Source organism: Suricata suricatta, chromosome 10 (assembly GCF_006229205.1).
Source record: "Suricata suricatta isolate VVHF042 chromosome 10, meerkat_22Aug2017_6uvM2_HiC, whole genome shotgun sequence".
Classification (NCBI taxonomy): domain Eukaryota; kingdom Metazoa; phylum Chordata; class Mammalia; order Carnivora; family Herpestidae; genus Suricata; species Suricata suricatta.
This window is the reverse complement of record NC_043709.1, coordinates 51,358,019-51,385,966: the sequence shown is the minus strand read 5'-3', so window position 1 is coordinate 51,385,966 and position 27,948 is coordinate 51,358,019. Positions and strand designations below refer to the sequence as shown.

Below are 27,948 nucleotides of genomic sequence, written 5' to 3'. Positions count from 1 at the left end.
AGACCTCTTACATCAACACAAATTATCTTTCCATGGGACTAACAAACTCTACTTCATCTGCATTATTTTTCAATCCCTTCAAATATGGTTCTAAACCTCTTGACCCCTCTGGCCTCTGGAATATTCCTGTTCATACATGCGCATGTTGAAGTATGTCGCCTAGAGAAAGAGAGAGAGAGAGAGAGAGAGAGAGAGAGAGAGAGAGAGAGAGAGACACGTCACATGTAAAACAAGATTAATGATAGTTCTTCCCCAACAGGGCTGGTGTGAGGATTCATCGGGTTATTCATGTAAAGCCCTGGAAACTAGAAAGAGTGCTTGAGACCAAATAAGCCGACAAAAAAACCCATTATGTATTATTTGCCTTATACTTCAAATGCTTCAGTCTAGGATTACATTAAGTTCTGGGGTCTACATTACACTGACCAGATTGAATTTACTGTCCACTTAAATATATTCTTTAAAAATGTGAGCCACTGATCAGTTTAAGGTCTTGTATCCTGCTAGCTTTTTTCCCCTCTTTCAACAGGTATTACATTTCACCTTCACTACTGTTAAACTTCACCTGGTGAAGTTTAGCCCACCTTCCCAAGTACTAAAGGTCTTTTTGTATCTTGCTAGCTCATCTTACCTGATTTCACATGATCAACAAAATAGATGACTAAACCCTAAAAATCATGGTGATGGCTAATGTGGCCCAAAGATAAAACTTTGGGATTCTACACTAGAAAATTCCCTTGTGACATGGATCTACTGTTTTACCCTATCTCAGTAGCTAGGGATAGAATAAGTTACTACCTTGAAGAAAGCCATTTCCTGCCAGTATTTGTAAGCACAAATATGCCACAAGCCTTCCTGGCCCAGCCCCTGTGTGGGAGTAAAGTTGTTCAAAGCCTGATCTGGGTGGGATGGGGGGAACCACAGCCACAAGTTCATACTCCCAGGGGGCCCAACAAGAAGAGACCTAAAGTCCACACAGGGACATGCCCGTCCCACTTCAGAGACAGGCATCCTGGCCTGATCTAGGGTGGGTGGGGGCTGCAGCACGACCCAGCAGTCAGTGGGAGTCTGAGATAAGGAGCCAAACCAGAGGACAAATCCTTCCTCTAACTCGCATTTTTCAAGGAGAAGGACCTGTGTTCCAGAATATGAAACGGGCAAAAAGGAATCTGCAACGAGCTGACAGGTGCAGGCCCTTCACCTCAGACAGCAGCATCAGGGGGCCTCCGGGGGAACATCGCCACAGAAGACCCCCAGCATGTGGCGTGTGGCTGCAGCCAGAGTGCTGGGGCACTTGGATAGCCTTCTGAGTTGGGCACTTCGGCCTCCGGCCAGGAAGAGCTATCATTTTTAAGCCCTAAGACACAGTGGCTCCTCTCTGGCTCTCTTAGCTGCCAGGGGTAGACTTCAGAGCAGGGATTCTTAGGTGTTTCAGAATAACCTGGAGGGCTTACTGAAACACAGATTGTGAAGCCCTCTACCCCAGGTCTCTGATTTAGTTGGTCTGGGGTAGAACTCCAGAATTTACTTTTCTAACAAGGTCCCAGATACTACTGCTGGTTTGGGCACCACATTTTGAGAACCATCGATTTAGGGCAAGGGGTGTCAGGGTCAGGTTCAAGACAAGGGGAGGAGGCAGGGAGGAAGGTCCAGAGAGAGAAGGGCTTCTTATGCGCCCTGTGCACACACATGGAGTAGCTTGATAAGAAAAGTACAGATGGTTTTGAGCCATCATAGTCTCTATGTCTTTGTATGTATTTGTGAGTAAATATTTTCTTTCTGCTATTCCCTTCTACAGATTATGGGTATTGGTAAGGGATTATGCAAATACATACTGAAAAGACAGGGAGCCATGCAGCAAAAAGGTAGAAATAGCAATTTAACTTTCACAGAAGAGAATGGTAGTTAATTTTCTTTTCTCTCTATACTATTCAGATACCTGTAAAACACAGTGAGAGATGTGGTGAACTCAATGCAGTCAATGGAAGGAGATCAAATATATTTTTGGACTCACAGGAAGGCCATTATCAAAGAAGCAGCCCCCTGGCAGGTACAGATAGATGAACCACTCATGAATAAGCAGTTTCAGGAAGGTTCTGTACAGGGCATTTATGCCCATGAACATCAACAGGAGTGAATAGTTCTTTACATTCCCTTGAATTGCAGGGGGTTAAATCACAGTGTTCCGTTGTCTTATCACTAGCGAAGGGGAGAAGGCTGAGAGACAAACCACCACAGAAATGTAATTGGTTTTGAATTTAGAAATGTTTCAGTCCTGGTGAGTCCTAGCCTCAAGAAAATTCAGACTGGCCGGAGGAATTCACCTTTCCATATTCTGAATGAGTAAGGAAAACTCGAAGTTCGATGGAGGATAATTCCTGACAATTAGGAATGAGGAAGAAAGAAATCAACGAAAACCATCCTGGCTGGCCTTCCTGGCTTCATTTTAAGGGCCATCAGCGGAATGCTTGTCCACTCCTACAGGCAGAACTACCTCATGAACACATGTGACCTTCCTGATCTTTCTCTAGGAAGACCATGAGCAAGACAAAATGGGAGTCTGAATTCATGGCAGTTATATCTAGAAGACAGTCAGCCAGGCAATCCAGAACACACTTACGTTATTTTCAATAGACAACCATCAAAATGAAAACACAAAATTTACAATGGTCTCAGAGAACTCGGAGACTCTTCCAAGTGGGGTGGCAGCCCTTGTTTTGAGAAAATATCATTCCTTGGGGCGGCTGGGCGGCTCAGTCGGTTAAGCGTCTGACTTCAGCTCAGGTCATGATCTTATGGTTTGTGGCTTCAAGCCCCATGTCGGGCTCTGTGCTGACAGCTAGTTCAGAGCCTGGAGCCTGCTTTGGATTCTGTGTCTCCCTCTCTCTCTGACCCTTCCCTGCTCATGCTGTGTCTCTCTCTCAAAAATAAAATAAAATAAAATAAAAAGAGAAAATATCATTCCTTGTATCATGAATGAATGAAATGACTACTCAAAGCTTCGGTGCTTCACTATTGCCATGCATTTAAAATAGATTTTAAGTGCAGCCACCCCCTCAACTACACTCCAGACATCATTTTAGGTGAAATCCAGGATGCCACTGATTATAAAGTAGGTCACCATTTTACATAAAAATAGGAAAGAAAAAAAGTTAATTAGAAACACTTGAATTTAGACATGTGGAAATGTGAAAAACAACAACAAAAAACCCTGTAAGTCTTAGCACAGATTGGAAATCCCAAGGTACAGGCATTAAGAACATGGCACTCTGGGGTGCCTGGATGGCTCAGTCAGTTAAGCGTCAAACCCTTGATCTCAGCTCAGATCTTGATCTCAGGGTCATGAGTTCAAGCCCCACATTGCTGGGTGTGTGGGGCCTACTAAAAAAAATATATATACACACATATATATATATATATATATATATATATATATATATATATACATATATATATGTATATCACTCTGACTTCCAGCCTTGAGCTAGAGGGCAACCCTGCTTCTTAGCAGCTGTGGGACTTCAGATAAATCGCCTTGCTGTGCCTCAGTATACTTATCGGGACATTAACAATGTCTACATGTCACAAAATTGCTGAGAGAATTGGACATAATTCTCTATTATGTTATGGTATTTAACATGTGCCTCGCATTTATTAGAGGTCTTCTTGTCCTGTTACATAAATCTGGCAAGAGTAGAATCATCAAGTTAAGAAGTCTTCAACGGTGTTCTTTCATCTGAAGGAATTCAGTTAGTTTCAGGTGACAAACCTTTAGACATTGTTTGAAATAAGTGGCAACGACTTTGCCTCCATAGAAATAAAATGAAATCATCTTCAAAAATAGTGTCAAAGCATCTTCTCAAACTGAAGAATCCACCAGAGCCCTAAGGAGCCAATGACTCAAACACAAAGGGTGATAGTTTGCATACTGCTTTGTATGACATTTGCCTACGACCAGTTCTTTTTTGCTGGAAGATCTGCTTCTTTTCTAGTCCCTATGATCCCCTAGGTGATTAGTAGGCTGCCTTTGCGTAGGGCCAAGAAGGGCAGGGCTGCTCCAGGCTGTGCACCGGTCATGGAGGAAAGAAAGGCAAGTCTGTCCCAAACTCTGCACCAGTCACCCGGCATCACTGTGAACCATACTACACTGAGGGGAGTCAGTGACTCAAAAACCACCAAGCCACCAACAACACGAGGAGGCTCCTCCCGATACAACCCCCGACACATAGGTGCCTGACGGGGAATCAAATGGTTCATAGCTCACTAGGTGGCTCAGAAAATAGTTCCTGACTACCAGTAAAATAGTTCCCGACCACCAGTAGCTTCCGAATCAAACTGGTGCAATGCTTCTCCTTCCCTGAGTGTGAATAATTATGGGCTAGTGAATCTATGACAAAGATTTGCTTTCACTCTCAAAACTGTCAAGATTTGTTTTTTAAATTTTTTTAAACATTTATTTATTATTGAGAGATAGAGAGAGACAGAGCATGAGCATGGGAGGGGCAGAGAGAGGGAGATACAGAATCCAAAGCAGGCTCCAGGCTCTGAGTTGTCAGCACAGAGCCTGATGCAGGGCTCAAACACATGAGTGGTGAGATCATGACCTGAGCCAAAGTTGGACACTCAACCGACTGAGCCACCCAGGCGCCCCCAAAACTGTCAGGGTTTCAAGTAAACATACAGCAGCCAATGTCTGGCAATAAAGAAGAAGAAATCACACTTAATGAGTCAGGGCCATCTTGCTAGAGACTTTTGTCAATGCTAATCATTTGTATAAATTCAGCCCTCGGATTCATGACTACTTGCCCATGAGTAATAATGGACCTACATTTATTTAAGTCTGATCAAAGTTCACTTAGTTGCTGTTTCTTGGGAATAAGGGACTATTTTTGTAAATTCAAATACCTGTAATATATTATTGGTACATAAACTAGGCAATGATCCCACAGAAGAAGATACTGAACACTTGTTCATACAAGAGCTAAAAATAGCACCCTAATGAATCAATGCCCTATAAGTTATCCTTTAGATGGTGAATACAAATAACAATTCATATTGCTCCTAGGTTTCTACAGGACATATGGCCCATACCTGAACAGCAAACCCAATCAGCCATAAAACCCCAAATTCATACCTGGATACTGTGGCCTGAACACTCCACATGTAATTAAGCTTATTAGGTTTTTAAAGATTTATTTTATCATAGGACAATTTGTGTGTGTGTGTGTGTGTGTGTGTGTGTGTGTGCACGCACACTTCATCATTTTAATGAGGATAAAAGTATCTATTAGGCTCTTCAGACTATTAGGAACATGTAAAATATCATACACATTTATACACATTTAGAAACATGGGAACCTGTGTTATACGGAGATTTCAAAAACCGACTCTAAGAAGTACACAAACTACAAAAGATCGCCATGTAGAGCATCCCTTTACCGTCCAGGAGTGTTACTCCTCTTGGGATAATGTATATGGAATGCCAGAAACTTCAGGGATTATTTAGTCCACCACCACTGTTTTTAGAGATGAGGAGTTCAAGATGTGGTCTAGAAATTGGCACTTTAAGAACAAGGGGTGAGGGTGGCAGAAGAGTGGGGACAAGGTGAGTACTTGAGAGCGGCAGGTCCTGGACAGGGCACTGGGGCTTCTGGGAAGGAGGACAGAGGCCTGGCTGGTGAGCGGCTCTGTTAAAGAGCCGGGAGCTTGAAGAAAGCTACATTCAACAATGAGGAACAGGCAACCATGGAGAAGCTGCACCTACGAGAAGGATAATCCACCGTGAAGACACTCGGGGCCCAGAAGTTTGGGTTCTCTCCTGAGTGTGCGGATCATCTGGTGAGAGGTGCCTCCTGGGATGAGGGGTGGGCCCTTCTCCAGGGAGCAAGACGCTCTGTCGCCTCCCTAGTCACGGAAGGGCTAGAAAAACAAAACTCATTCCAAAGGGCATGGAAGTGGACAGAAAGCTGAGGGTGGGTAGGAGTGGATTCAGTCTCACTCGGAACAGAAGAGCATCACCTCCGTATCTGCTCTCCTGTCCCCAAACAAACACAAGACCCGGGACAGAAAACAGGCCCAGAGGCTGGCTCTTCAGTGTGTCTTAAAAGGCCCCTGGAGATGGATGGAGGATTCCTGGCTCCAAGAAGCTCAGACCCTGGCAGGGAGAAGGAGAGGGGAGGCAGCAGAGGTGCTGGTTCCATCTGTCCCCACCCCTCCCCCCTGCCCGCCGGATGTGCTGCCTTGGTCTGCGTGAATGCCCCGGCTGGCTGACCTCCATGACCAGCACTCCCCGGACTACCTGTCACCTGGCTCCCAGCGGGGCTCATCCATGGGGAAGACCTAGCAAGAGATGGGGGGATGCAAGAGAAGGAGGTCAAGGTATTTCTTCCCTTTTCTCTGGCAGCTCCTGCCCAGGGGCCCTCACCCATGACCCCACTCTCCTGGGCTCTGCTGTAGCAAGTCCTCCCTGGGTCTTCCAGGCCTCGGGTAGTAGAAGTGTTCCTGAGCCCCAACCCCACTGCGGGGTTCCTTTTACTGCTTCATTCAGCTGACCCCCCAAGTAGGCATCTGTCTCCTGCAGAACTCTGACAAGACACTGAGGAATAGACGCCATGGGATAAACACGGTATCTTCTAGACACTTCCATGTACCCAGCAAAACGTCATGTTGAAATGGAGATAGCTTATAGAGTTTAATGAAAATCCACATACATATTAAAAATAAACAGACCTTCCCAAACCATTGAAACCTCAATTGTCAAACTCCAAATACTGCTGCCTTGGCAATTCACTCTCCTTCCCTCTCTGGGATCTTCTGTGGGAAGACCAGGAAAGGATGCTGAACTAGAGGGAATGAAGACTCCCTCAGGTAGTCCTGCTTTGTAAACGGAAGTCAAAGTAAGGTAAAGTCCTCCCCTGCTGCCTGCCTGAGTCAGTCTTTGACCACCACCTGAGGTTAACAGGGAACGGGAGAGAGTGGGGACAGACCTGGAGCAGGGCCAAGGGCAAGAAGGGTTGCTCGAAGAGGCACATGACCCAGAGAGAGGGGATGAGGGACGAGGGCCTCCTAGGACCATGACTGCACAGGGCAATCACTCACCCTCTAGGGACATCTTGTGCCCAGTCTAGTACTTTGATTGCTTTCAAAACAAAGAGTCAGTCTTTGGCAAAAGGCCAACATACATGGTTACCGAAGAGGTATGGACATGTATGTAATACATGTTAGAACTCTTTTCTCAGAGTCTGTAAGTTTAAAATTCCCTGCCCTGAAAGTGAGGGCGCATTAGTTATTTAAAATAAAACCTAAAAGTATCTTATTCCTGATAATGCTGGATAGATTAGGGGTTAACCATAATCTCTTGACCAAAATTCCTTTCAGCCGAGCCCAGAAAAGACGAGCCTATAGCCGCTAAGGGCCTGTGCACAAAGGGAGTAACCCATGGGATTCTGGGAGGGAACCGAACAAAGTCACTGAGCAGAAGTGGAAGCAGTTGGAGTCCTCCCTGGTCCCTTGCAAATACTCCTTTCCTTTAAAGCCCTCTCCTCCTTCCGCTCTCCTGCTTTATGCCTCTGCTAGGCTTTTATTGCAAATCAGGTTCTGAAGTCAAAATATATTTGTACACTACCAGCTTCGATTAGCCACAGGTATTAATCCCAGATTTACAGGTCAATCACAGGTCTGTATGTGACCTGCTACTTTGGGTCAACACGAGATAGCCTGTACCTCTTAATGCCAGCCTGATGATTCATCTTAAATGCATTTTATTCAGATGGAGAAGGATCCTCTTTCTCAGTATCTACTCTCAAGCAGAGTTAGGGTATTTCCGATCACTATTTTAAAACAGATAAAAATATCGAAGGCATTAGAGATCAGGAAGAGCCGGACAGAGAAGCTGCTCACCTGCTATCGCCAGCATTCGCCACATACAGCTTCCCCAAGAGGCAAACCACAATGAGGGCTGTGCAGCCACCAGATATATTATACGAACTCCTCTCTCGTTCTATTTGTAGGTCCTGGAAAAGAAAACACAGTCAGTGCTGGACTGCGTCGGCACTCATATCAAAGACTTTCTTAACCTCGTTCCCTTCACACAGCCCTGGGACTCAGAATGTGCTTCAAAGACGAGACAAGAAAATCTTTCGTACTTTTCTCCCACCTGAGGAGTATTTAATCATGGAGGTCACCGGCATAAAACTGTCACCTACTAGCCCATCTGCAGACCAGAGACAGGAAATAAGGGTTGGCAAATAGATCTAATCAGAACAAAAAACGAGAAAAAGGAAACCAAGTGTATTCAATAATAAATACGCCAGCTTGTGGAAAATTTAGTCTTTGTATGGGCTGCTTGACCTACCATGTGAGACATACAATGAATGGACAGGCTGGTAATGCCAACTACTTGGACCTGAGCAATGCTTTTAACCCCCATGTCTCCAATAAATAGCTTCTTTTTATAGCCAGATAGGAGAAGTGACTTGAAGAACTGTGTCCTCTCTTCAAAGCAGGCAGGAGCCGACCCCCTGTCTTACTCATCAAAAATAGAGGCTTACAAACTCTGATCTGACTGCATCATCCTACGGCCACGGATTCGCAACAAATGTGTGTGAGACAAACATTCACAGCAACAGCTGAAGTTCACAGGGCACGTCCCCTAGGTCAGGAGGGCGCAAAGCACTGTGCAGAGTCTCTACTAATCCTCACAACCATATTATTAACCTGCACGTTGGGAGGCAGAAGGGGGGTAACTTGTGCATATTTACCTGGTTGGAGTTTGGATTTCAATCTGATTCTCCTCTTCCAAAGCCTATTATCACCTGCCCCTTATGAGCCTCCCCCCACAACCACCGAGAAAATTAACAACAGACCAACACTTCTCTTGACAGATAGGCATCATCCAAAACACATGTCTTTGTGAAATCCTGGGTCAGTGACAGAGCATGGGTTTGGTGACCCCAGAAAAATCTGAGTGGAGTTAGGAAAATAAACTGAATGCTGGCTAAAATAACGCCAAACATTCCCATGGTAATCTATGGTTGAGGCGGAAGGAGGGAGAAGGAGGTAGAAGAGGAGATGGGGTCCCAGCTGACCGTCAGGGTGTGCTTGGCAGACCGAGGGCTGGGACACTTTTGTGGTTCTTAGAAACCCACAGCGTCAGAACTCTGCTGCTTCAACCAGCCTCCTCCCAGGAGGGGGAGATAATTCAGTAATCTGGCATTTATCAGCAAAGGCTTGGCTCCAAGGGCCAGAGGTCAGATAAATCCCCAGTGAAAAGCTAGAAACGGGGCAAGAGCCTGAGCCGAGGACACAGATGAAGATCAGCATACTGGGTAAACGTAAGTAGCTAAAAAGTACAAAATCAGAATCTGGGAGGAACTAACATACTGGGAATCAACTGGGTAAGGGGGAAGGGAGGAGGAAGGCTGAGGAACCATGGGGAGGGGCAAGAATGTGTGCATGTGGGACATGGTCGTTTAAAAGTGCAGAGAAACTCCAGTACAGGAATGAGCAGACAACAACGTCGAAAGCTGTAGAGCCCAGCATGAGGACCACCTTCCAAGACTGGATTTTAAACATTTACTCTAATTCTGTATAGATTAGTTTCTGAAAGAACTACTGTGAGGATTAAATCAGATGCTCTGTGTGTGGGACTTAACTGGACGTCTGGATCCTTCCCAGACTGAGAAGCTCCACGGCTGACAGCAGAGACCTCTCTTGCTCGCTGCTAGACCCGGAACCCCTATGCCAGGCAAAAAGATACTCCAATAAGTATCTGTTGAGTAGGCAAATGAAGAAATACCTTAAAAATGTCTGGGTGTCTAAATGATCTCTTCACCACCTTACCCCTGCCTTGACGTGAGAAATATGTTCCCTGTAATTGACAAAGGAAAAACTTACAATGCAAATAAATGCCCACTGAGATGACAGGTAAGCAGGAACCCAAGCTTCACTTCAGATGCAGTTGATTGACACGAAGGAAGGAATGGTTATCAGAAGCCACCCAGGGGTGGCGGGAGCCCAGAGGGTGAGGAGAAGGTGAGGGAGTATCAGCCAAAAGACTATCACAAGGAAGTGAAAGGGAAAGAAAACATCCAGTGTCCAAAGTTTTGTCTGTTTAATAACCTCCAAATAATGCATAAAAACAGACCCAACAACCCTATTCACATAGCGGTTTGTGGATGCATGTATTCCCTTTCTTTTGCATTTAAATAAGTGAAATAAAGTTGATGATATGATAGATACATATTTCATCAAATATATCAACTGGTATATCAAGTCCACACTCAATATGACTATAGTACTGTTTTTAATATACTAGAAGGAACTGTGGGGGCGAACAGAAAGTATGTTTTCATATCCAGAATCAACATTTGTTTGACTATGTAATGTCTGAATGAAAGACAATTTTTATTAAAAAAAAAATCCCTTGAGCACCCAACTGCTTGCATGCTGGACACAGAGTGAAGTGTGAATAAACGGCTAGAAGACTTAAAGCACTCGTGCAAGCCAAAGGAAAATGCTGTGATACCCAGAGTCCAAGTGAAAGCAGCATCCACGGCAAAAATTTCCACTGGGACTCAGACAAACAAGTTCATTCTGCATCACAGGGGCGTTCTGTATCACAGTTAACAGTCCAAGAAATTCTGATCAGGAGATTATTTCTTAAAAATAATCAACACAAGAGTGTATGTACAACACCATGATTTTCTGCTACAACAGACTTACTATTTGCCTTTCATCCGGAGGAAGACGTTCCAGTCAGCCTGCCCAATTAACCCCTTGCTATTACATTAATAGAGTAATTCAGTATTTTGTTTTAATTGACTTCACCTTTCCTTTCATCTCTTTCTGTATCTCAGCTACATGCCCTCTGTAGTTCCCCCAGCGTAAGGAACGCTAAATTTGGCAAAACTGTCACATAAGCAGTGGACTAAAGTCTCGCTACATTTTTCCAGGAAACTGTTAATATGCTCACCCTTCCATCACCTCTGCCATTTGTGTGGTAATATCCACGTGCGTGCGTGTGTGTGTGCGTGCAGACGCCCTGGCGTGCACACACACATTAATTATGTGTGTGCTCTCTGGGGTCACAGTGACTAGGATATGAGAATGTGGTTCCACACACTTCATCCCCCTGAAGGATTCGCTGACATTAAAATACTCTTCTATTTCTTCTAAAACTGGGTGTAACTAGAACATATTCTAAAAATAATTGCTTCCCCTCCCCTCCCTAGAAGCCAAAATAGCACATTTATTTTTTTCCTCCACCACCTACTCCTCTTTAAAAGATGTTTCACAAAATCTCAGTACTGAAAGGAACATTAAACGACCATCTGCGTCGTTATTTTACTACCAGATCAAACACGATAAATGAAGTCAATAACGATGTTTACTGCTGAATTAACTCCCCATTTTCTTCAAATCCTCAACTTTTCCAATTAGCTTAAGCTTCCCAAACTCTAAATTAAAAACACACTAAAAATGTAGAGTTATTATTATTTTGTAAACCCTCACGTTGGGGTGGTCCCCCCCCCCCCCGCAAAAAAGATCAATGAAATCATGGGAACTGCTGCCCACGGCTTTGTCCTCAACAAGGACCACTCTGGAGTATTTCCCCATATTAGCTGTCAGCAACACCCAAGACATACCTCCAGAATAACTTGCCAGCAAGATGCAGGCATATACTATCCTTCCTTTTCAAGTCTGAGCTCAAAGGACCAATTTACACACTCAGAATATTCAGTTAACAAGGAAACTGTTTTACCTGCTCAGTCGCTTTCCTGCAAAACCACCCAAGACCACCTTCTGTTTAGGAGGACTGATCTATCCTGTGTTGTGTCTGTCTAGATACTATATTTAAACTAAGGTTATCCCCAAATCATAAGAAGGGATCCGATTTTTAAACACTTGGGATTTTATTTTGCCCCCCGTTTTCTTTTTTTAAAGAAAGGGTATGGGCAATGAAGGGAAATAAGAGAGATGTGTGAAATGAGGCGAATTCAGCAGCAAAGAACCGCAAGAAAGAAACTACATTGCTTAGGACGGTTGTAATCTGGTTTGAAAGTCCCAGGGACGACGCAACTCCAGGCTCACTCTTTGTTTCCTCCCCATTTCACGTTGCAAACGGACAGCGATATGAGACAACAGAAGGGAGCGAGTGTTGGGTAGGTTCAAAAGGACTTGGCAGCTCCCCATAGATGGGTTAAAATATGGCTCTGAGCACACTGCTAATAGTGTCAGTCACAAATAATAAGATTCTGCATGGTTTTAGTATCTGGGTCTGATTTTGGTTTATTCTGGGAACAAGCCAATCTGTCAGCCAGGCAATGAGGAAAGGGAAAAACAGTACTGCCTCATATTGCCACCTGCTGGCTGTTGGTGGAATCACATACTCATTCTTTCTAGGAGGAACTTCCTGTTCTACCAACACAAAGACAAAACAAAACTCTAGCTTAATAAACACAGAACGACATGCAGGTCCATAACTTACCATGACCATGCTAATATTTGAAAACACTAGGATTTACAAACTATAAATAAGCTTTGCATTTATCCTCTTTTTCACCATAGTGAAATATGGTTTTTACCAGTATATCCAAGCTGAGTGCTGTTTCCAATCATGAGCTCAGTGACAGGAGGAAGTATGGTAGTTCTATAACTGAAAAGATTGCCATTTTCTTCCTTCCTAACAACCAAACTTCCAAAGTATTCTTCACTATGGTAAGGAATCTATACTGGCACTGGAGAGGAAATAGGACAGTTTTTTTAATTCCTCCTGCCTTTGTCCAGAACTCAAATTCGGTAGCTGGCACGCTAAGGCTCATCACCCTGACGTGGTTGTGACTCTTCAGAGAGCATGGTCTCCCGCAGCTCCCCCAACAATGGAAGTGCTTTCCCTCGTGCGTCTGAAACGTTGGCTACACAGCCCTGTGTGGGGAGGCCGCAGAAGCTAGAAGACTGACCCCAGGGTCTAGAAGACCTTATCTTACCCACAGCCTTCATCCTGGGCCCAGTCAGAGCCTAAACATAATCGGTGGCACCTCTCAGCTCTTCAAGTAGGCATTGTTATAAAGTGCTGTGGGGTGGCAGAACTGAAGTCAGAAAGTTCCTGAGATTCTGGTCCTTTATGGTTCATTTTCCACAGTGGACACAGGAAGAATGGACTACACAGCCTGCTCAGCGGGAAGGAAAATCCAAGATCAGATACAGTAAGGGGGCCAAAGGGCAAACGTGCCACAGCAGGCAAGCGCAGTAAGTATCAGAGGCCAGGGGTCAGAGGTCACCCTCACCACAAGCCACACGCTGCGCTGGGCAACCAGAGGATCAAAGAGGAAAGGAAAGGCAGTGCCCTCAAAGAGGCTTCTGGTATTTGATGAAACTGTTATCGTCTCCCCTTGTTCAGAGCGTTCTCTTCACTCCTACGAGTCTGTATTTTGCAATGAGGGCCTGCGTTTTCCTGGAGAAAAGTGCTATTTATTCTTTCTTGGGGCTTGTAAATCGTCTACATGACCCTCTCTTTCAGATAGGTATCAACATGCCACCACCCCATTTAATGTTACTTAGAGCATCACAATAAATGAGATATTATATATCTCTAGATGCGTATAACATGGGACTACAAATGCTCCCAGACATATAACCTAAGCTTTTATTTCTAGCCTCCCATGGTGTCTAGAAGTATGCTAGCTCTAAAATAGAAGCTCAATAAATACTAGTGATTGAGAAGGACATTGCAGAGAGAGAGAAAAAGACCAAAGGTCTTTGATTTTATGTTGCCAAGCTGCTGTAAATAAAGTAAAACTCCACGTGAAAGGCAAGCTTTGCCTATAAAGATATTGCAAGTTACTTCTGAGTCTCAGGAAGGGTAGCTGCAAAGATATCATAGTAAGCAAATGTGAGGCTGAGATGCTGGGCTTCGGGAATTTTTAGAGATGAAAAGTGTGAGGAAAGTCAGAGAGCCGCAAAGCTGAAAGAATTGAATCTTATTTAATACGGGCTTTTTCTATTACAGAGGATCAGAGCAGCACAGAACCTGCAATATCTAAAGAATATGGAGAAACAGGAAAGCTAGAAAGTGGCTGGCTACTGTGAGGAGAAAGTTTAGGAATGGTGGGGAAACTCCCAAGGTGCCCCACTCCACAAGGCCAGCAGAGAATCTGCCAAGGCCAGGCCAATAAGAGAAGGAAATCAGCCACATGTTAGGCACTTCAAAAAACCACAGTTTGCCTTCAAACACTGACTCTCAAAAATATCCTATCGAGGGGCGCCTGGTGGCTCAGTCAGTTAAGTGTCTGACTCGTGAGTTCAGCTCAGGTCACGATCTCACGGATTGTGAGGTGGCCCCGTGTCGGGCTCTGCACTGACAGCCCAGAGCCTGCTTGGGACTCTCAGTCTCCCTCTCTCTCTGCCTCTCTCTCACAAACAAAAAATAAGTGAACAAATAAATAAAACATTAACAATGTGATACTGAAAAAAGGACGAAGGAACGAACAGTTGATATGAGTTGGCGAAGGCCTTCCAGGCCGTTCAGTTGAAGGTACACTGTCTAATTTCTGTGTTGTGAGTTGTGAAGTTCACCTCAAGTAACTTAATGTTTAAGCCAGGCACATTTCTATGACACTTGAGTTGATTTTTCCTAGAGTCCCTGAGGAAGCAAAGAAAAAAGAAGAGCATCTCTGTGTAATTAGGGTAACATAAGACATCATCCAAGCAGGGACACTCTGAGACCAAAAGGGGACAGTATATTAATTATTCTGGGCCAACGGGCACCGTCTGGCTCAGTCGCTAGCAGAACAGAAGGTAGGGCGAGCCTACCAAGCACCCTGCGAACCAAGGAACGATGAGTCTCCTTATGTAATAGGCCAAGCATGCAGGGCAAAGTCCGGGTAGGCCTGCGGTACACTCGTGACTAGAGAGACAATCTGGCAAACGCTGAGGGGTGAAGAGGAGGTGGCACGCTGGGAGGAACCGAAAAGCAGATATGCTTACATCCAGAAATTCATAACCCGGCCCACCAGGTCATCCACAGGTAGGTTCCAGACCGCCTCCCCAACTCACCTTCCGTCCACCATGCCTACCCTCGACATCAGCTCGCTGCCTCAGGCCCAGGAGGGTTCTCTGATGTCGCTTCCACGGAACCAGCCTCCTGCTGTCTTACCTGCATCACTCCTTCTCATCCCCATCCCCAGCATTACTTCCCGAAGGAACCCCAAGAAACCCCTTCGCTTCATCTCTTGACCAGGCTCCTACCTCAGCCTGCGTTTCTCCACTCAAGGCCCTCCCCCCACTCATATTTTACTCATCTAACGCTTGTCTTTGCCTAGTTCGTTCAGTTCTCTTTTCCCAGCTAGGCTTCGCATCGAGTTAGTCCTGATCAAACATTTATTGACTGAATGAGTTACACATGGGAAAGTGAAATGATCTTTTTGCTGGCAACTAAGTTTCCAAGGTAAAAACTGCAGGTAATATACTGGCTAGTTGAAAGCAGGAAAAATTTAAAAGACAAAAGTGAGGCCCTGGACTAAGTATTCTGAGTGAGCTCCTCATTTCAAGCATTGTGGTTGCTAGTCCCTCTGGGGCCGGAATAGGCGGGAACAGCGGGAGACCACTGAGGAGGCCGCCTCAAGGTGACATTGGCCTCTAGTGGATAGAACTGAGAATACAGCAGTTCCAAGTAAGAGATGCCCCATGGCATAAGCAATTACAGAAGGAAATGAAAAACCCTAAGTTTCTGTAGTTTTTCACTTCTGTCATGTAAGCTGATTTTTTTCTCCATGAAGAGAATAGCCTGTCACATTTTTTTACCTCAATGAGATATTTAGCGTTCTGAACATCGGTGTCTAGAAACACATTCCCATCAGAGCTTCTGTGACAGCTGGCGAGGGAGATATGCCACAGAGCCTGTGCAGAAGTCAATTTTACTACCTTGATTCTTTTTTCCCTAAATAATCTTTCCCAGTTCCCTGATGATTTTCTTGGGATTGAGGGCTACCTGACACTCCTGAGAGATGCACTTTAAGCCACGTGCTCATCGAGGGTAAACATCCACGTGACAAGGAGAGCCGCACGCTGACCAAGGAAGGGATGGGTTAAAGTGAGGGCAGGGTGCAAAGTGAGGTGTGCAGGTAAGAAGCATTCTGCATGGCGGCGCTGTTCACCATCATTTACACATCTCCTCTCCTCAGCACACAGCCCGATCCCGGACCCTGTGCTGGGTCGCACTCCATTCGGCGGGGGTGCTCCTAACCTCTCCCTGCCTCACTGAACAGCTGGCCGTCACTTTTTAATCTCCAGGGTTTTAAGATAACACGGCACACTCGCTCTACTCCTGTCTTTCTTACATCTTTGCACATTCCTGGCTCTTTACTTGCATGCAGGCTGTTGCTCAGGGAAGAAAAATCTCTAAAACTACAATAACCGCCTCAGTAGAAAGTGAGCTCAGAGAGAGAAGGGGGTGCCACAGAGGGGTGGTCCCCCACCAGGCGGAGGGACAACAGGGGACACTGTGAGAGCAGCTGTGTGCTTTCCCTGCGTGTGCTCTCAGGACTGAGGCTGAGAGGGGAGGAGACCGAATTCTTTGATCAGAGACATTCCAATTTAAATGTACAAACAGTCCATGCTCCCCAGTAAAACAAGAAATTCTCAGACAGTGGCCCCCAGACTCCCCTCCAGCGGGTACGATCTTTTTTAAGCATTAAGAACCGATCATGGCTAAACAGCAGTTCTCAGATCAGATTTGTACAGGAAACGTACTTCTGAGCACTTCACTAAAAGCTGTCTCCCCAAACACCAGTAAGTCCTACACAGGTGTAAAACTGAGGCAGCCACGCTCCCACTTCCATTACGTGGAACTGTACCACGAGCTGGCATCACAGAGTCTGCAGAAAGAGACCCAATCCTAGGTACATTTAAAAAGCCCGGTAGCTCATATGCTATCCCTCCCTTTCATTGTTTTCATTTTTGCCAGCACTCAATGCCAGGCACTCTGTCCTGCTGCCAAACCTCTGCTGACAATGGAGTATCAAACGGAGAAGACCCAAGTGGAGTCCCACAAGAGGACAGGTCAGAGACCTGTCCTAGGGAACCTTCTAAGAAACGGGCTTTGGTTTAAGTGAGGGCCTCCACCCCAGACCCCAACCGCCCCCGACCCCTCCGCGATACCTACCATTTCCTTGAACGCACTTTCCAGCGCCCCGATGACCAGGCACTCGTGCGGAATCTTCTTCTCGGTGAAGAAGCGCGTCGGGGGGGTGCTGGGGGAGCCTGGGGCCCCCACGCCGCTGCGGAGCGAGGCTGCGCGGGTCAGAGTCCGGCTGTTGGCGGGCGTGGTCTCGGGCTCCTCCCCCAGGCAGGTGGGCGGCAGGACGGCCGAGTTCTTCAGGATCTCCACGATGTCCTGCAGCTGCTCCGTGATGTGGTGCTGCAGCAGGCGGGAGGCCACCACGGCAGCCCCGGACCCCGCGTGACCGTCAAACAGCGACCAGTAGTGACAGGAGACGCCTTCTGATTCCTGGGAGAGGGAGGTGACAGGGAGTGAGAACCCGCAGTGGCCACCGTCCGAGGGTCACACTGGCACAGCAAGGCCCAGCCTTCAGCGCATCCCGTCTGTTTTTGGTTGGCCAATGGTGGGGAGGCCAAACGTGGCAACAAGGCTCAGGGAAGTGTTCCCAGACTTGTCGCTGCTGTTACCCACCCGAGGGGTAAAGGGGTCCCTGCCTCTCTGCCTCAGGGAGAAGCCCAGACTCCCATGCAAGCTGTCAGCACTCTGGGGCTAGAGCCACCTGATCTGATGCGCAGGTGTCTGAGCTAGAACTCCAGGCCAAGAGGTAAGTCTTTAGGAGTCCAGCTCTAACACGTAGGCCTCACCTCCCTTCTGCAACCTCAGCGCAACCCTGGCATGGATGGCCTGGAGTCTCTAGAGAAAGTTAAATATCCTTTTGTAGGTTCTTCCAGGGGAAATAAGTAGACCTGCTTTTCCCCTTTAGAGCCTTTTCACTCTCAGCTAATTTTGCCCCATCTTCTTTGGTCTACATTCTATATTTTTAGAACATGTTTTTCCTTAGACACTGAGTCTAAGATGCAGCCAATTCAAATCTCCTTATTTCCTGCCTCCCTCAGTTTCCCAGCTGGTACACAGCATCTTTGTTTCCTCTTCATACCCTGAAGCTATGCGTTCCCATGATCCCTCATCTACCATGGATTTTGTTTGAGTTATTTCTAGACTATTTCAGATAAACGTTTTTAAGAAGCATGTTTGAATTACATGTACCTAAGATCTCAACTGTAAGATCAGTCAATTAAGCAGTGGCCTCTTGGTTTCGGCTCAGGTCGTGATCTCATAGCTCCTGAGTTCAAGTCCCATATTGGGCTCTGCACTGACAACATGGAGTCTGCTTGGGATTCTCTCTCTCTCCCCCCCCCCCCCCCCCCCCCCCCCCCCCCCCGTTCCTCCCCTACTCATTCTGTCTCTCTCAAAATAAACTTTAAAAAAATCTTATAGAAAAATAAGAGCTTACATTAATTCATTAAATAGCTAAGATACATAGGTAATAAAACAGGTAGGGTGCATATAATTTCCGCTTCTGACTACTAAGCTTATCTGTACCACAGCAATAAATACTGAATATTTTTCTAGTTGAATCCATTCAGTAAAGTTCTTCTGGTCTATCCTCGAACGACGCTAGAAGACACTGCAGAGTTATGGTGACATATGCCATTACTCCATGTGTGCCCTTTAAATTTTGCTTTCATTCAATTCTGTGTCATGTGCTGAGATAAAATAGTTGCTTTTTAGTCAACAAACACTGAGTGCTCCCTATGTGACAGGCACAAAGTGGATATTGGGGATAAAAAGATTGGCTGAAAGAGATATCAGACATGGTCTGAACTTCATAATCCAGTGGAGAAGACAGATACTGATCAAATAATCACACAAACATTAAGATCACAATTCTGGTCAGGGCTACAGGGAGAGGTTCCTGGTGCCATGAGGCCAGCTTAGAGAGGGGCACTTTGGAGCAGGCTTCCTGGGGACATGAGGGCTGGGCTAAGAGCTGTTTGGAAGTTCACAAGATAACGAGGGGAGAGGAGAGACCACCAGGCAGTAGAAACAGCAGGTGCCAAGTCCCTGTGGTAGGAAGGTGCATGATGAGTGAGAGGAGACTGAATTATGGCCACGTGGCTGAACAGAGTGAAGAGGAAGGGGCGGGGTGCAGGGGAAGATGAGGCCAGAGAGGGATGTGGCAGCCAGACCACGCAGTCCTTCCAGAACATACAAAGGAACTTGGCTTTAGCCTAAGAGTAACAAAAAGCCATTGACTGAGCTGGAGATGTCATATCTGATTTATGTTTCTAATAGATCACTCAAGCTATGCTGTGAGCATTAGGAGAGTGAAAGTGAGGAGGTCAGCTAGAAGGTGAAGAACACCCTCAAAAGGCATTCACATTCAGGCAGTAACAACTCATGAATGACTAAAAGCACCACACAACAGAGGAACAAGCACTCCCACCTAGAGGGCAGTAGAAAGAACAAGGATGTCAGGTTCAAGGATCGGAGTCCTCATGGCATCTTCAATGCCAGTCAGTGGGAGTGGGAGGTGGAGCAGGGTCACTGGCTGTGTCACTCCATCCCTGATGCACCATCCTTGGGCCACGGGTGACTAGTAAGTAAAGGGCAGGGGATAGCTATCTACAGGGATGGGGATTTCACAAGGTTACACGGTGACTTACGCCAAGTGAGCAGCTCTGTACACATCTCACTCACGTGTCACTGCTATTGCTACCTGAACAGTATGGTAGGTAATGGGGAAGCCATTTTCACAGCTTCTGTTCTACACTGACTTGAGAAGCTTCCCTAGAAGAGTCCAGCGCCTCTGCTAACTGAAGAAGTACAACAGTCAAGAAGTGCAGATCCATGTGAACTGGGGGAGCAGGGGAAGCAGCTGGGCCTAAGGACAGGCCAAGAAGCACGTGGATGGAGTGAGAGGTGACATGCGGCCAGCTGATGACAACACCGAGGCTGAGGTCACGCGGCCGCCTCTGGTACATGCTCACCAGCGTCTACTCTCCCTTCTTCCCCACTGCGGGTTCTGGCTGGGGCGGCGGCCTATCTGCCACGGCTCCCCAGCAGCCCTGACTCCCTTGCAGCTCGATGTGCTCACATGACCCTGTGCTCTTCAGGGAACTGCAAGTACAAGCCTCCTGGGTGGGGCTTCCGGGAAAGCTGTTATTCTCCTGATAAAAGGGAGGCTCACGTGGCCTGACCTTTTGCCTCATCCTTCCCCCTTTCCTCCTGCCTGGGTCACGGAAGCAACGCCGGGAGGTAGAGTAAGCCTCTAGCAAAAATGGCTGAAAGCTGTAGCTCAGTGTGGTGGGACCAGAAGTCTGAAGGAGCCCAAGCCCTTGGGGTTTCGCTTGGAATGGTGCACAAGCCCTCAGCAGCCTGCACCTGGGCTCTGGTCATGTGGACCTCGTGACATTTTGATAAGCCACTGTTTCTAGTTTCTGTAACAAGAGCTGGAGACATGGAGATGAGAGGATGTGTGTGTTTATCTAGTATCCTGGGGCATGGGTGGCAGGAAGGAGGAGTGTGAGATAAGGAAAACGTGTATACATAGACACACATTCTCTCTCTCTCTCTCTCTCTCTCTCTCTCTCTCTCTCAGAACTAGAAGTAGGTAGAGGTGGCTCTCTACCATAAATAAAACTGACCCCCTTGGAAAGTGTTCTTCATTTAGGGCATCTGAGTCTAGAATGGAGTCAGACTATGAATCTCTATTTTCACAAGCCTCGGAAATGTAGCATTTCCTCTTGGTATGAATGCAAGGCAACAGGCACAGTGAGGGGGGCGGTTCCTCTGATCGGTCACCAAGAGAAATAATGCACGGTTGTTCCACACCTCCCGGATTGTTGTTTATGCCTGTTGTTACTTTGTGCAATGATAGCAGTTATTAATCTCCCCACAAGCTCTCGTCATTTGCAAAGTACATATTGCCATATTACATCCTCACTACTAGGGAAAAGTGGCAAAAGAAAAGGATTTCTTGCTTATCCCATCTAAGTCACCAAAGGTCCAAGGCTGCCTGGGAAATCCACGCACACACAGTCCTTCTGCACCCGGTTCAAATGGAAACTCAGCGCACACTTCTGAGGAAGCTGCGGCTGGAGCCAAGGAGGGACGGAATAGGAACAATCCTGTCAATGTCCGGGTACAGCTTCTGTTACACCCAACATATCAGGTTTCTAGCGTCATGATTTGAATCAAAGAAGATCAAACCTCATGAAATAACAAGGCCACTACTCTCTTTTTTAATATTTGTTTTTCAGAGATTGAGAGCCAGCATAAGCAGGGAAGGGGCAGAGAGAGGAGGAGACACAATCTGAAGCAGGCTCCAGGCTCCAAGCTGTCAGCAAAGAGCCTGATGCAGGTCTTGATCCCATGAACCGCGAGATCATGACCTGAGCCGAAGTCGGACACTTAACCGACTGAGCCACACAGGTGCCCCAACACTACTACATTTTTTTAAGAAAAGCAACTGTGAAATTTTTCTGACAAGTAATCCAGCCATTTCCTTCACCAAGGCAAAGCATTTTGAAGGCATTGCAGCAACAACCGGGCAACTTTGGAGCAGTCAGGAGGAACCCTGATTCGGGGACCTCTTCAGCAGGGCCTACCAGGCTCGACACCCTGCTTCTGAGAACACCTTTGCGCAGGAGTTCTAGAAACTCTGATACAGCTAATTTTCCAAATGCAATTAGTAACTTTCACAGCTAAAACTTATAAGATATAATTTTTCCACAAAGGAAGTTTGTTCTTACTAAAGACTGAATAAATCCAGCCCCTGATGCATGGACTACCTCCCCTCTCCCCATCCCAGCCCCTGCCGCCCCAGCATCTCTGAAGGCGGGCCCTACCTCTGAGCTTTTAAAAAGCTCTCCAGGGGATTCTGAAGAGTGCCCGGAACTGAGGACCTCTGGTCTAACAGAGCCGGGGCCACTAACAGTGAGGAAACCCTCATCCTAGTGTCACACCTGTCATCAGGTCTCCGTGTGACCTTGGATGAGTTACATCTCCCTGAACTGACCAGACCTGCACCATCTAAACTGTGTTTCTTGGCTCTGAAGTGGGATCTTAGGGAAGAGGAAGTTCAGTCGGTGCTTAAATGATTAGTCCTCTATTATAATTTAACCAGAGGAGCACAGATTTATGTTATAAACATCAAGGTTTTTACAAAAGACAAAAGGCTTCAACTGTTTAAAATCGTCTTTGAGAGGTGTGTGGGTGGCTCAGCTGGTTAAGCAGACAACTCTGGCTCATGAGTTCGAGCCCCGCATCAGGCTGGCTGCTGTCAGTGTAGAGCCTGCTTCAGATCCTCTGTCCCTCTCTCTCCTTCTCTTCCCCTTCTCTGCTCATGTTCGCTCTCTCTCTCACAAATAAACATTTTTTAAAAACCATTTTTGAAAGCCTTCAAACTAGGTAAAACCAAGTTCATCAAGAGATTTCAAGATCTTCAGCATCCTTCTATGGCAGGAAACTTAGAGCAAGCAATATTTTATTTGGGAAACTACAACTACGAAGCGGGCCCTCCCCACAGCTCTGAAAGCCTCAGAGATCACAGAGTCCCGGAAACATCGAGTTAAGGACGAGAGCACCCTTCCCATCTCCTAACAAACCTGACGCAGCAGGCGGTATTCTAAATGCTCCAGCTCACCTCATCCTACCACAGTCCATCCTAGGAGGAGCCACTCTAGGAGGTGTGCTTAGTGTTCTCATCTTACAGAGAGGGGAAAGGGAGGGACAGAGAGTGTAACTGTTTGAAGTTCCCACCTGTGAAGGGAAGCGGCTGGGAACAGACCCAGGCTCTGCGCCATCAACCCCGAGCTAAGCTGAACGCCCCATGCACACGCTGCCCCCCACCCTGGCCCTAACCAACACCCACCACTCAGATCTTCTTCTACCCTCTGCAACCTGAGCTGTAACCAGAGTGATTTTTTTTCCTAAAACACAACATCTGACCTTATTTCTTAGGCCTAACCTCCTCCAGGGGCTAGCTCCAGAGTTCTAAGAATGCCCGGGAGTTCATCTCTGATGCGATCTCTCCCTTCCTGTTCTGTCGCTCCAGATCCCACCCACCAAGCCACAGCATCTGATCACAAACCACAGTGGTTTCCTTGGCGCACCTGTGAGATTCCCAGGGCCTTGGATCTAGGCTGCCGACCTCAGGACCACCAACAAGGAGCAAGAGAGGGCACTGGAAAGGGAGTACCCCCACCCCATCCTTTGCCTGACCCCCCACCTCTTAGTCCTCATCTTAAGTATTTCCTCCTGCCGGAAGCTCCCACTGCACCCTGAGCCCACCTCTACCGCAGCAATCATCAAACTGTGCACGTCTGTCTGGTCACCTGCTTGGGCAGTGATAAGCTGAAAGAAGATTCTGGAAAAAGGGAGCAATGGTTAGGAATGCAGGTGAAAAGGGGACTCTATGTGGCCCATGTGGACAAGTGGCCTGATTAAGACTGACCGTGAGGGCTAGGTCAAGTTGGGGGGAGACTCTGGGGTCAAGGTGCACCAAGGAGCTTCAATCTGCAATGCCTCTGTACTAAGAGCAAGGTGACAGTGGGCTTAAGGAGTGCCAACCCCATGGCATTCTACAATGCACTGCAGGACCAAAGTGCTAGAATTAAACGGGCTCACAGAAAACTGTCCTGAGGCGAAGAGGGAATGGATGGGCCTGGAGAGGAGATTAATGATTCACAAGACATTTCAAAGATCAGTATGAGGCTGGAATGGGCTGTGTGGTGTTTGAAATGGAATCAAGATCATAACAGAGAATGCAGATCTACTTTTGAAAGCGGCAGGATCAAACGGGAGGTGCCATGCATTTATTGTGAAAAGGATACAAGGACCCCCTTCTCCCTGATTCAAAACAATGCCATCAGGTAGGAAGGTACGGTTTGATGCATAAAACCAGATCTGAGAAGCTGGAGGAGAGAACCATTCCTAAACGTCACACCAGCATCAAGGGCCTACATGAATGTCAGGGGTGAACCTACAGGAGAGGTCTGCAAGATCACACCAGTGTGAACACCATGCTTGTAAAGTGTCTCAAAATCTTCAATTTAATTGCAAATACATCTCTGTTTCATTGCTGGGCAGAATGGAACCTTCAGTGACTTCCCGCTGCCCTGGGTCTCCTAGAGGCTCACATGGCTTATGGGCCTCCCACGATCTAGTTGCTACTCCCTCTCCAGTGCCCTCCCTTGCTCCTGGTCAGTGGTCCTGATCTAGATAGCCTAGACCTTGGGCCCTGAGCATCTCACAGGTGAGCCAAGGAAACCAAAGGGAAACGACACTGCTCTCTCTGGCAGTACCTGACTTGCTGAGCCTCGTGGCCCTATAGGACCAGGTTGAAACACACATGCACCTTATCCTCTTCTAAGCTATGGAGGCTTTTTACCCCCAAAGGAAGATTAAAAACAAAGAAACAAACACACTGTATTCCTCTCCCCAGAGGGCTGAATTGTCACCAACCACACACCTTCTCCTGCGCCTTGCTGGGAGGTACGATCCACTCCTGCTAGTTGGCATGCTGGTGGGAGCACGGACAGTTGTGTGCTCAAGCAGAGGTGCCAGAAGACGAAGGGAAGGCAAGGCCACAGTTCCTCCCAACACCCTCTGCACCCACCCCACCACTACCACCACACACACTCACCCTCCCACGGCCAAATGCACCACCGACCCCACACGGTGAGTCACTTTAGAAGGAAGGAATACCTCTCCAGTGTGGTATCAACTCAGAAAAGAACATTTTGAATTTGTATGGTACATACACTGGGTTTCGGGTTTTATATTATCTAAGAGTCCAAAGGTGACTCACTATACCAATGAACCATGACTGTTTTGGGTTTTTTTTTTTTTAAAGTTACTGGGTTATTTTTTTAATTTTTTTAATGTTTATTTTTGAGAGCACGAGCAGGGGAGAGGCACAGACAGAGGGAGACACAGAATCCAAAGCAGGCTCCAGGCTCTGAGCTGTCAGCACAGACCTGATGCAGGGCTCGAACTCACAAACTGTGAGATAATGACCTGAGCCAAAGTCAGACGCTTAACTGATTGAGCCACCCAGGCACCCCACCAGGATTATTTCAAAAGCTGAATGATTTACATGTACTTTCAAACAAGTTAATACAAACAAATCCTATCTCTTGTGATATGTTTTAGCACAGAAAGAGTGCGGCCTTTAAATCAAGACAAACCTGGGTTTGGGAATTTACTACTCTGTGATCTTGGGCACATTTCTTAATTCCTCTCGTCAGTTTCTTTATTTCAAAAACAAGAAGAAACTAGAACACAGTAAGGATTCATTCATTTAATACATGTCTCAGAGTCTCCTCTCCTAGGTGCCAGGCTTACACTGGGCACTGAGGAAGTAGAACAGAAGAAAACCCACGGTCCCCTAACTTTTGAAGCTAACAGTCTAGAAGGTGACCAGGTAATCACAAGTGTGCTAGAAAGGGGAAGGGCATGGTGCCACAAGAGTGGGTAATATGTATTAAATGTGCAGACAGTCACAGGGTATACAAGGGGGGAAAGAGTAGGACTATAAAGAAATAACATGAGAAAGTAATCTGTAGTGATGGGAATTTTGTACCCGGATTGTGGTGATGCTTATCTGAAATCTCTGCATATGTTGAAATTCATCAACTACACACCAAAGGTTAATTGTACATATAATCTTTTTAACATTTATTTTTGAGAGAGAGAGAGAGAGAGAGAGAGAGAGAGAGGGAGAGAGAGAGAGAGAGAGAGAGAAAGTCAGAGTGTGTGCAGGGAAGGGGCAGCTAGAGAGAGAGACAAAGAATCTCAAGCAGGTTCCAGGCTCTGAGTCATCAGCACAGAGCTGACATAGGGCTCGAACTCACAGACTGTGAGATTATGCCCTGAGCTAGAGTTGGACACTTAACTGAGTTACCCAGGTGCCCTCATATAATTTTTAAAATATTAAAATGTATATCAGTGTCCAGCATATAAAAGAGCAAACAAACAAAACCAGAATAGTGACTACTTGGCACTGTCAAATGGCCGGGGAGAGCGGGGAGGGACAGGGAGCAGGCAGGGAGCAGGCAGGGTCCCCGTAACCAGGGGGACCAGCCGTACAACTTAGCTCCTTACTCTCAACTCTGCCAGATGGAGTGCTCATCAGCTTCTGTTCCTTCTATTCTTCTTACATCACTCCCCCTAAGAGAAGCCCAAGTTCTACGGACCCCTAATGATTCCCTCCCATGGTTACTCTCTACCATACCCCCATAAAATGGGCTTGTTATCCCATTTTACCAATGAGTTAACCAGGACACACTTAAGTAACTCTTCTGCTATGTGGTAATGCCTTTAAAGTCCAAATTAAGGGATCTTTCCAATTTCCTAGTACATACAACTTTGTGTTATTATCTCCTGGCTTCTGTTACTCCGTAGCATTTAGCACTTCAGCACTATTTTATTTTGTTGCTTATTAGTAATTGCATACACATCCTGGGCCATCAGCCAATTACCAAAGCTTCTGACAAGTGGCCCTCCATTAATCTCTGCTACTATCAGAAAATGGGCACTGGGCAGCAGCCCAGGATCAAGATTCTACACCTAAAAAAAAATCAACCCTTGCAAATTTAGGGTAACATGCTCTTGACGTAGTACCTTTCAAAATTACTAATATTATGACAAATGTCTACCTTGCTTTTGTACCAGAGGAACAGTTTAAACATGTACTTTTTAAGAAAAGCTGTATCAAGTCCTTTCCTGACTTAACACAGACAAATTTGGCAGCAATTATTTATGCCTTACAAAAGAGGAACTCTGCAGCAGTTTCCAGCAGCATTCTGATTTACTGCACCCCCCCCCCATAAAGAAAAAAAAAGAATAAACAAGTCTTGGGGCACCTGGGAAACTCAGTCACTTCGGCAGTCAACTCTGGATTTCAGCTCAGGTCATGATCTCACAGTTTGTGAATTCAAGCCCCGCATGGGTACTCATAGCACAGAGCCTGCTTTGGACCCTCTGTCTCCCTCTCTCTCTGCCCCTGCCCCACTCATGCTCGCTCTCTCTTTCAAAAAATAAATAAACTTTAGAGGCATCTGGGTGGCTCAGTCAGTTAAGCATCTGATTTCAGCTCAGGTCATAATTTTGTGGTCTGTGAGTTCGAGCCCCATGTCAGGTTCTGTGCTGACAGCTCAGAGCCTGGAGCCTGCTTCACATTCTGTGTGTGTGTCTCTCTCTCTTTCTCTCTCTGCCCCTCCCTGGTTCATGCTCTGTCTCTCTCTCTCTCTCTCTCTCTCAAAATTAAAGATTTAAAAAAAATTTTTAATAAACTTTAAAAACTTTTAAGAAAAAGTCTTGTATATAATCTACAACACACACACACACACACTCTCTCTCTCTCTCTCTCTCTCTCTCTCTCCCACCCCTTTTCAGGAATACATCTGCAGCCAGATAAAAGGAAGATTTCAGAAGGTGACCAATCGGGAATTTACAGTTCACAGTTTCTGATTGCTCTCAAGTAGGCCCAGTGTTACATCCTCCTTTTTTAAAAGTTGTAGAAACTGATTTTTAATAATATTGGCCTATTTCCTTTTCCCCATTTTCTTGATGATCTGGAAGGCCAGAACATAAATTAACGAGTTCTAACAGGGAAGGGCCCCCTGGGCCTTTCAACAAATAGAAGATGGCTCCAAACAGAAATTTGGCTACGAGCCAGCCACAGACCTCATTTCTGACACAAGCAGCTTGCGACCATTCAGCAGCAGGGGTAGCGACAGCACAGCTAATCAAGGTGTCAAAAACAAGGAGCCTACACGTTAGCCCCATCGAATAAGGAGCCACGTCACATGCACCTCAACTCTGGGGAGTCCGTTGGCAAAAGAGCCTTCATGAGTCATCTGGGGGGCCGTGGGGAAGCCCCT

General features: G+C 46.4%; 1 protein-coding gene across 1 annotated transcript in view; it reads right to left on the bottom strand.

Annotated features, from left to right (window-relative positions):
* PPM1H (protein phosphatase, Mg2+/Mn2+ dependent 1H) overlaps nt 1-27,948 on the bottom strand; it is a gene marked incomplete at its 5' end in the record, with an annotated part of 260,313 nt that overhangs the window by 113,880 nt on the left and 118,485 nt on the right. The window contains 2 exons of the mRNA XM_029955458.1: nt 7,900-8,012; nt 17,162-17,506. Coding sequence (XP_029811318.1) covers nt 7,900-8,012; nt 17,162-17,506 — 458 coding nt within the window. The remainder of the gene's footprint in view (nt 1-7,899; nt 8,013-17,161; nt 17,507-27,948) is intronic.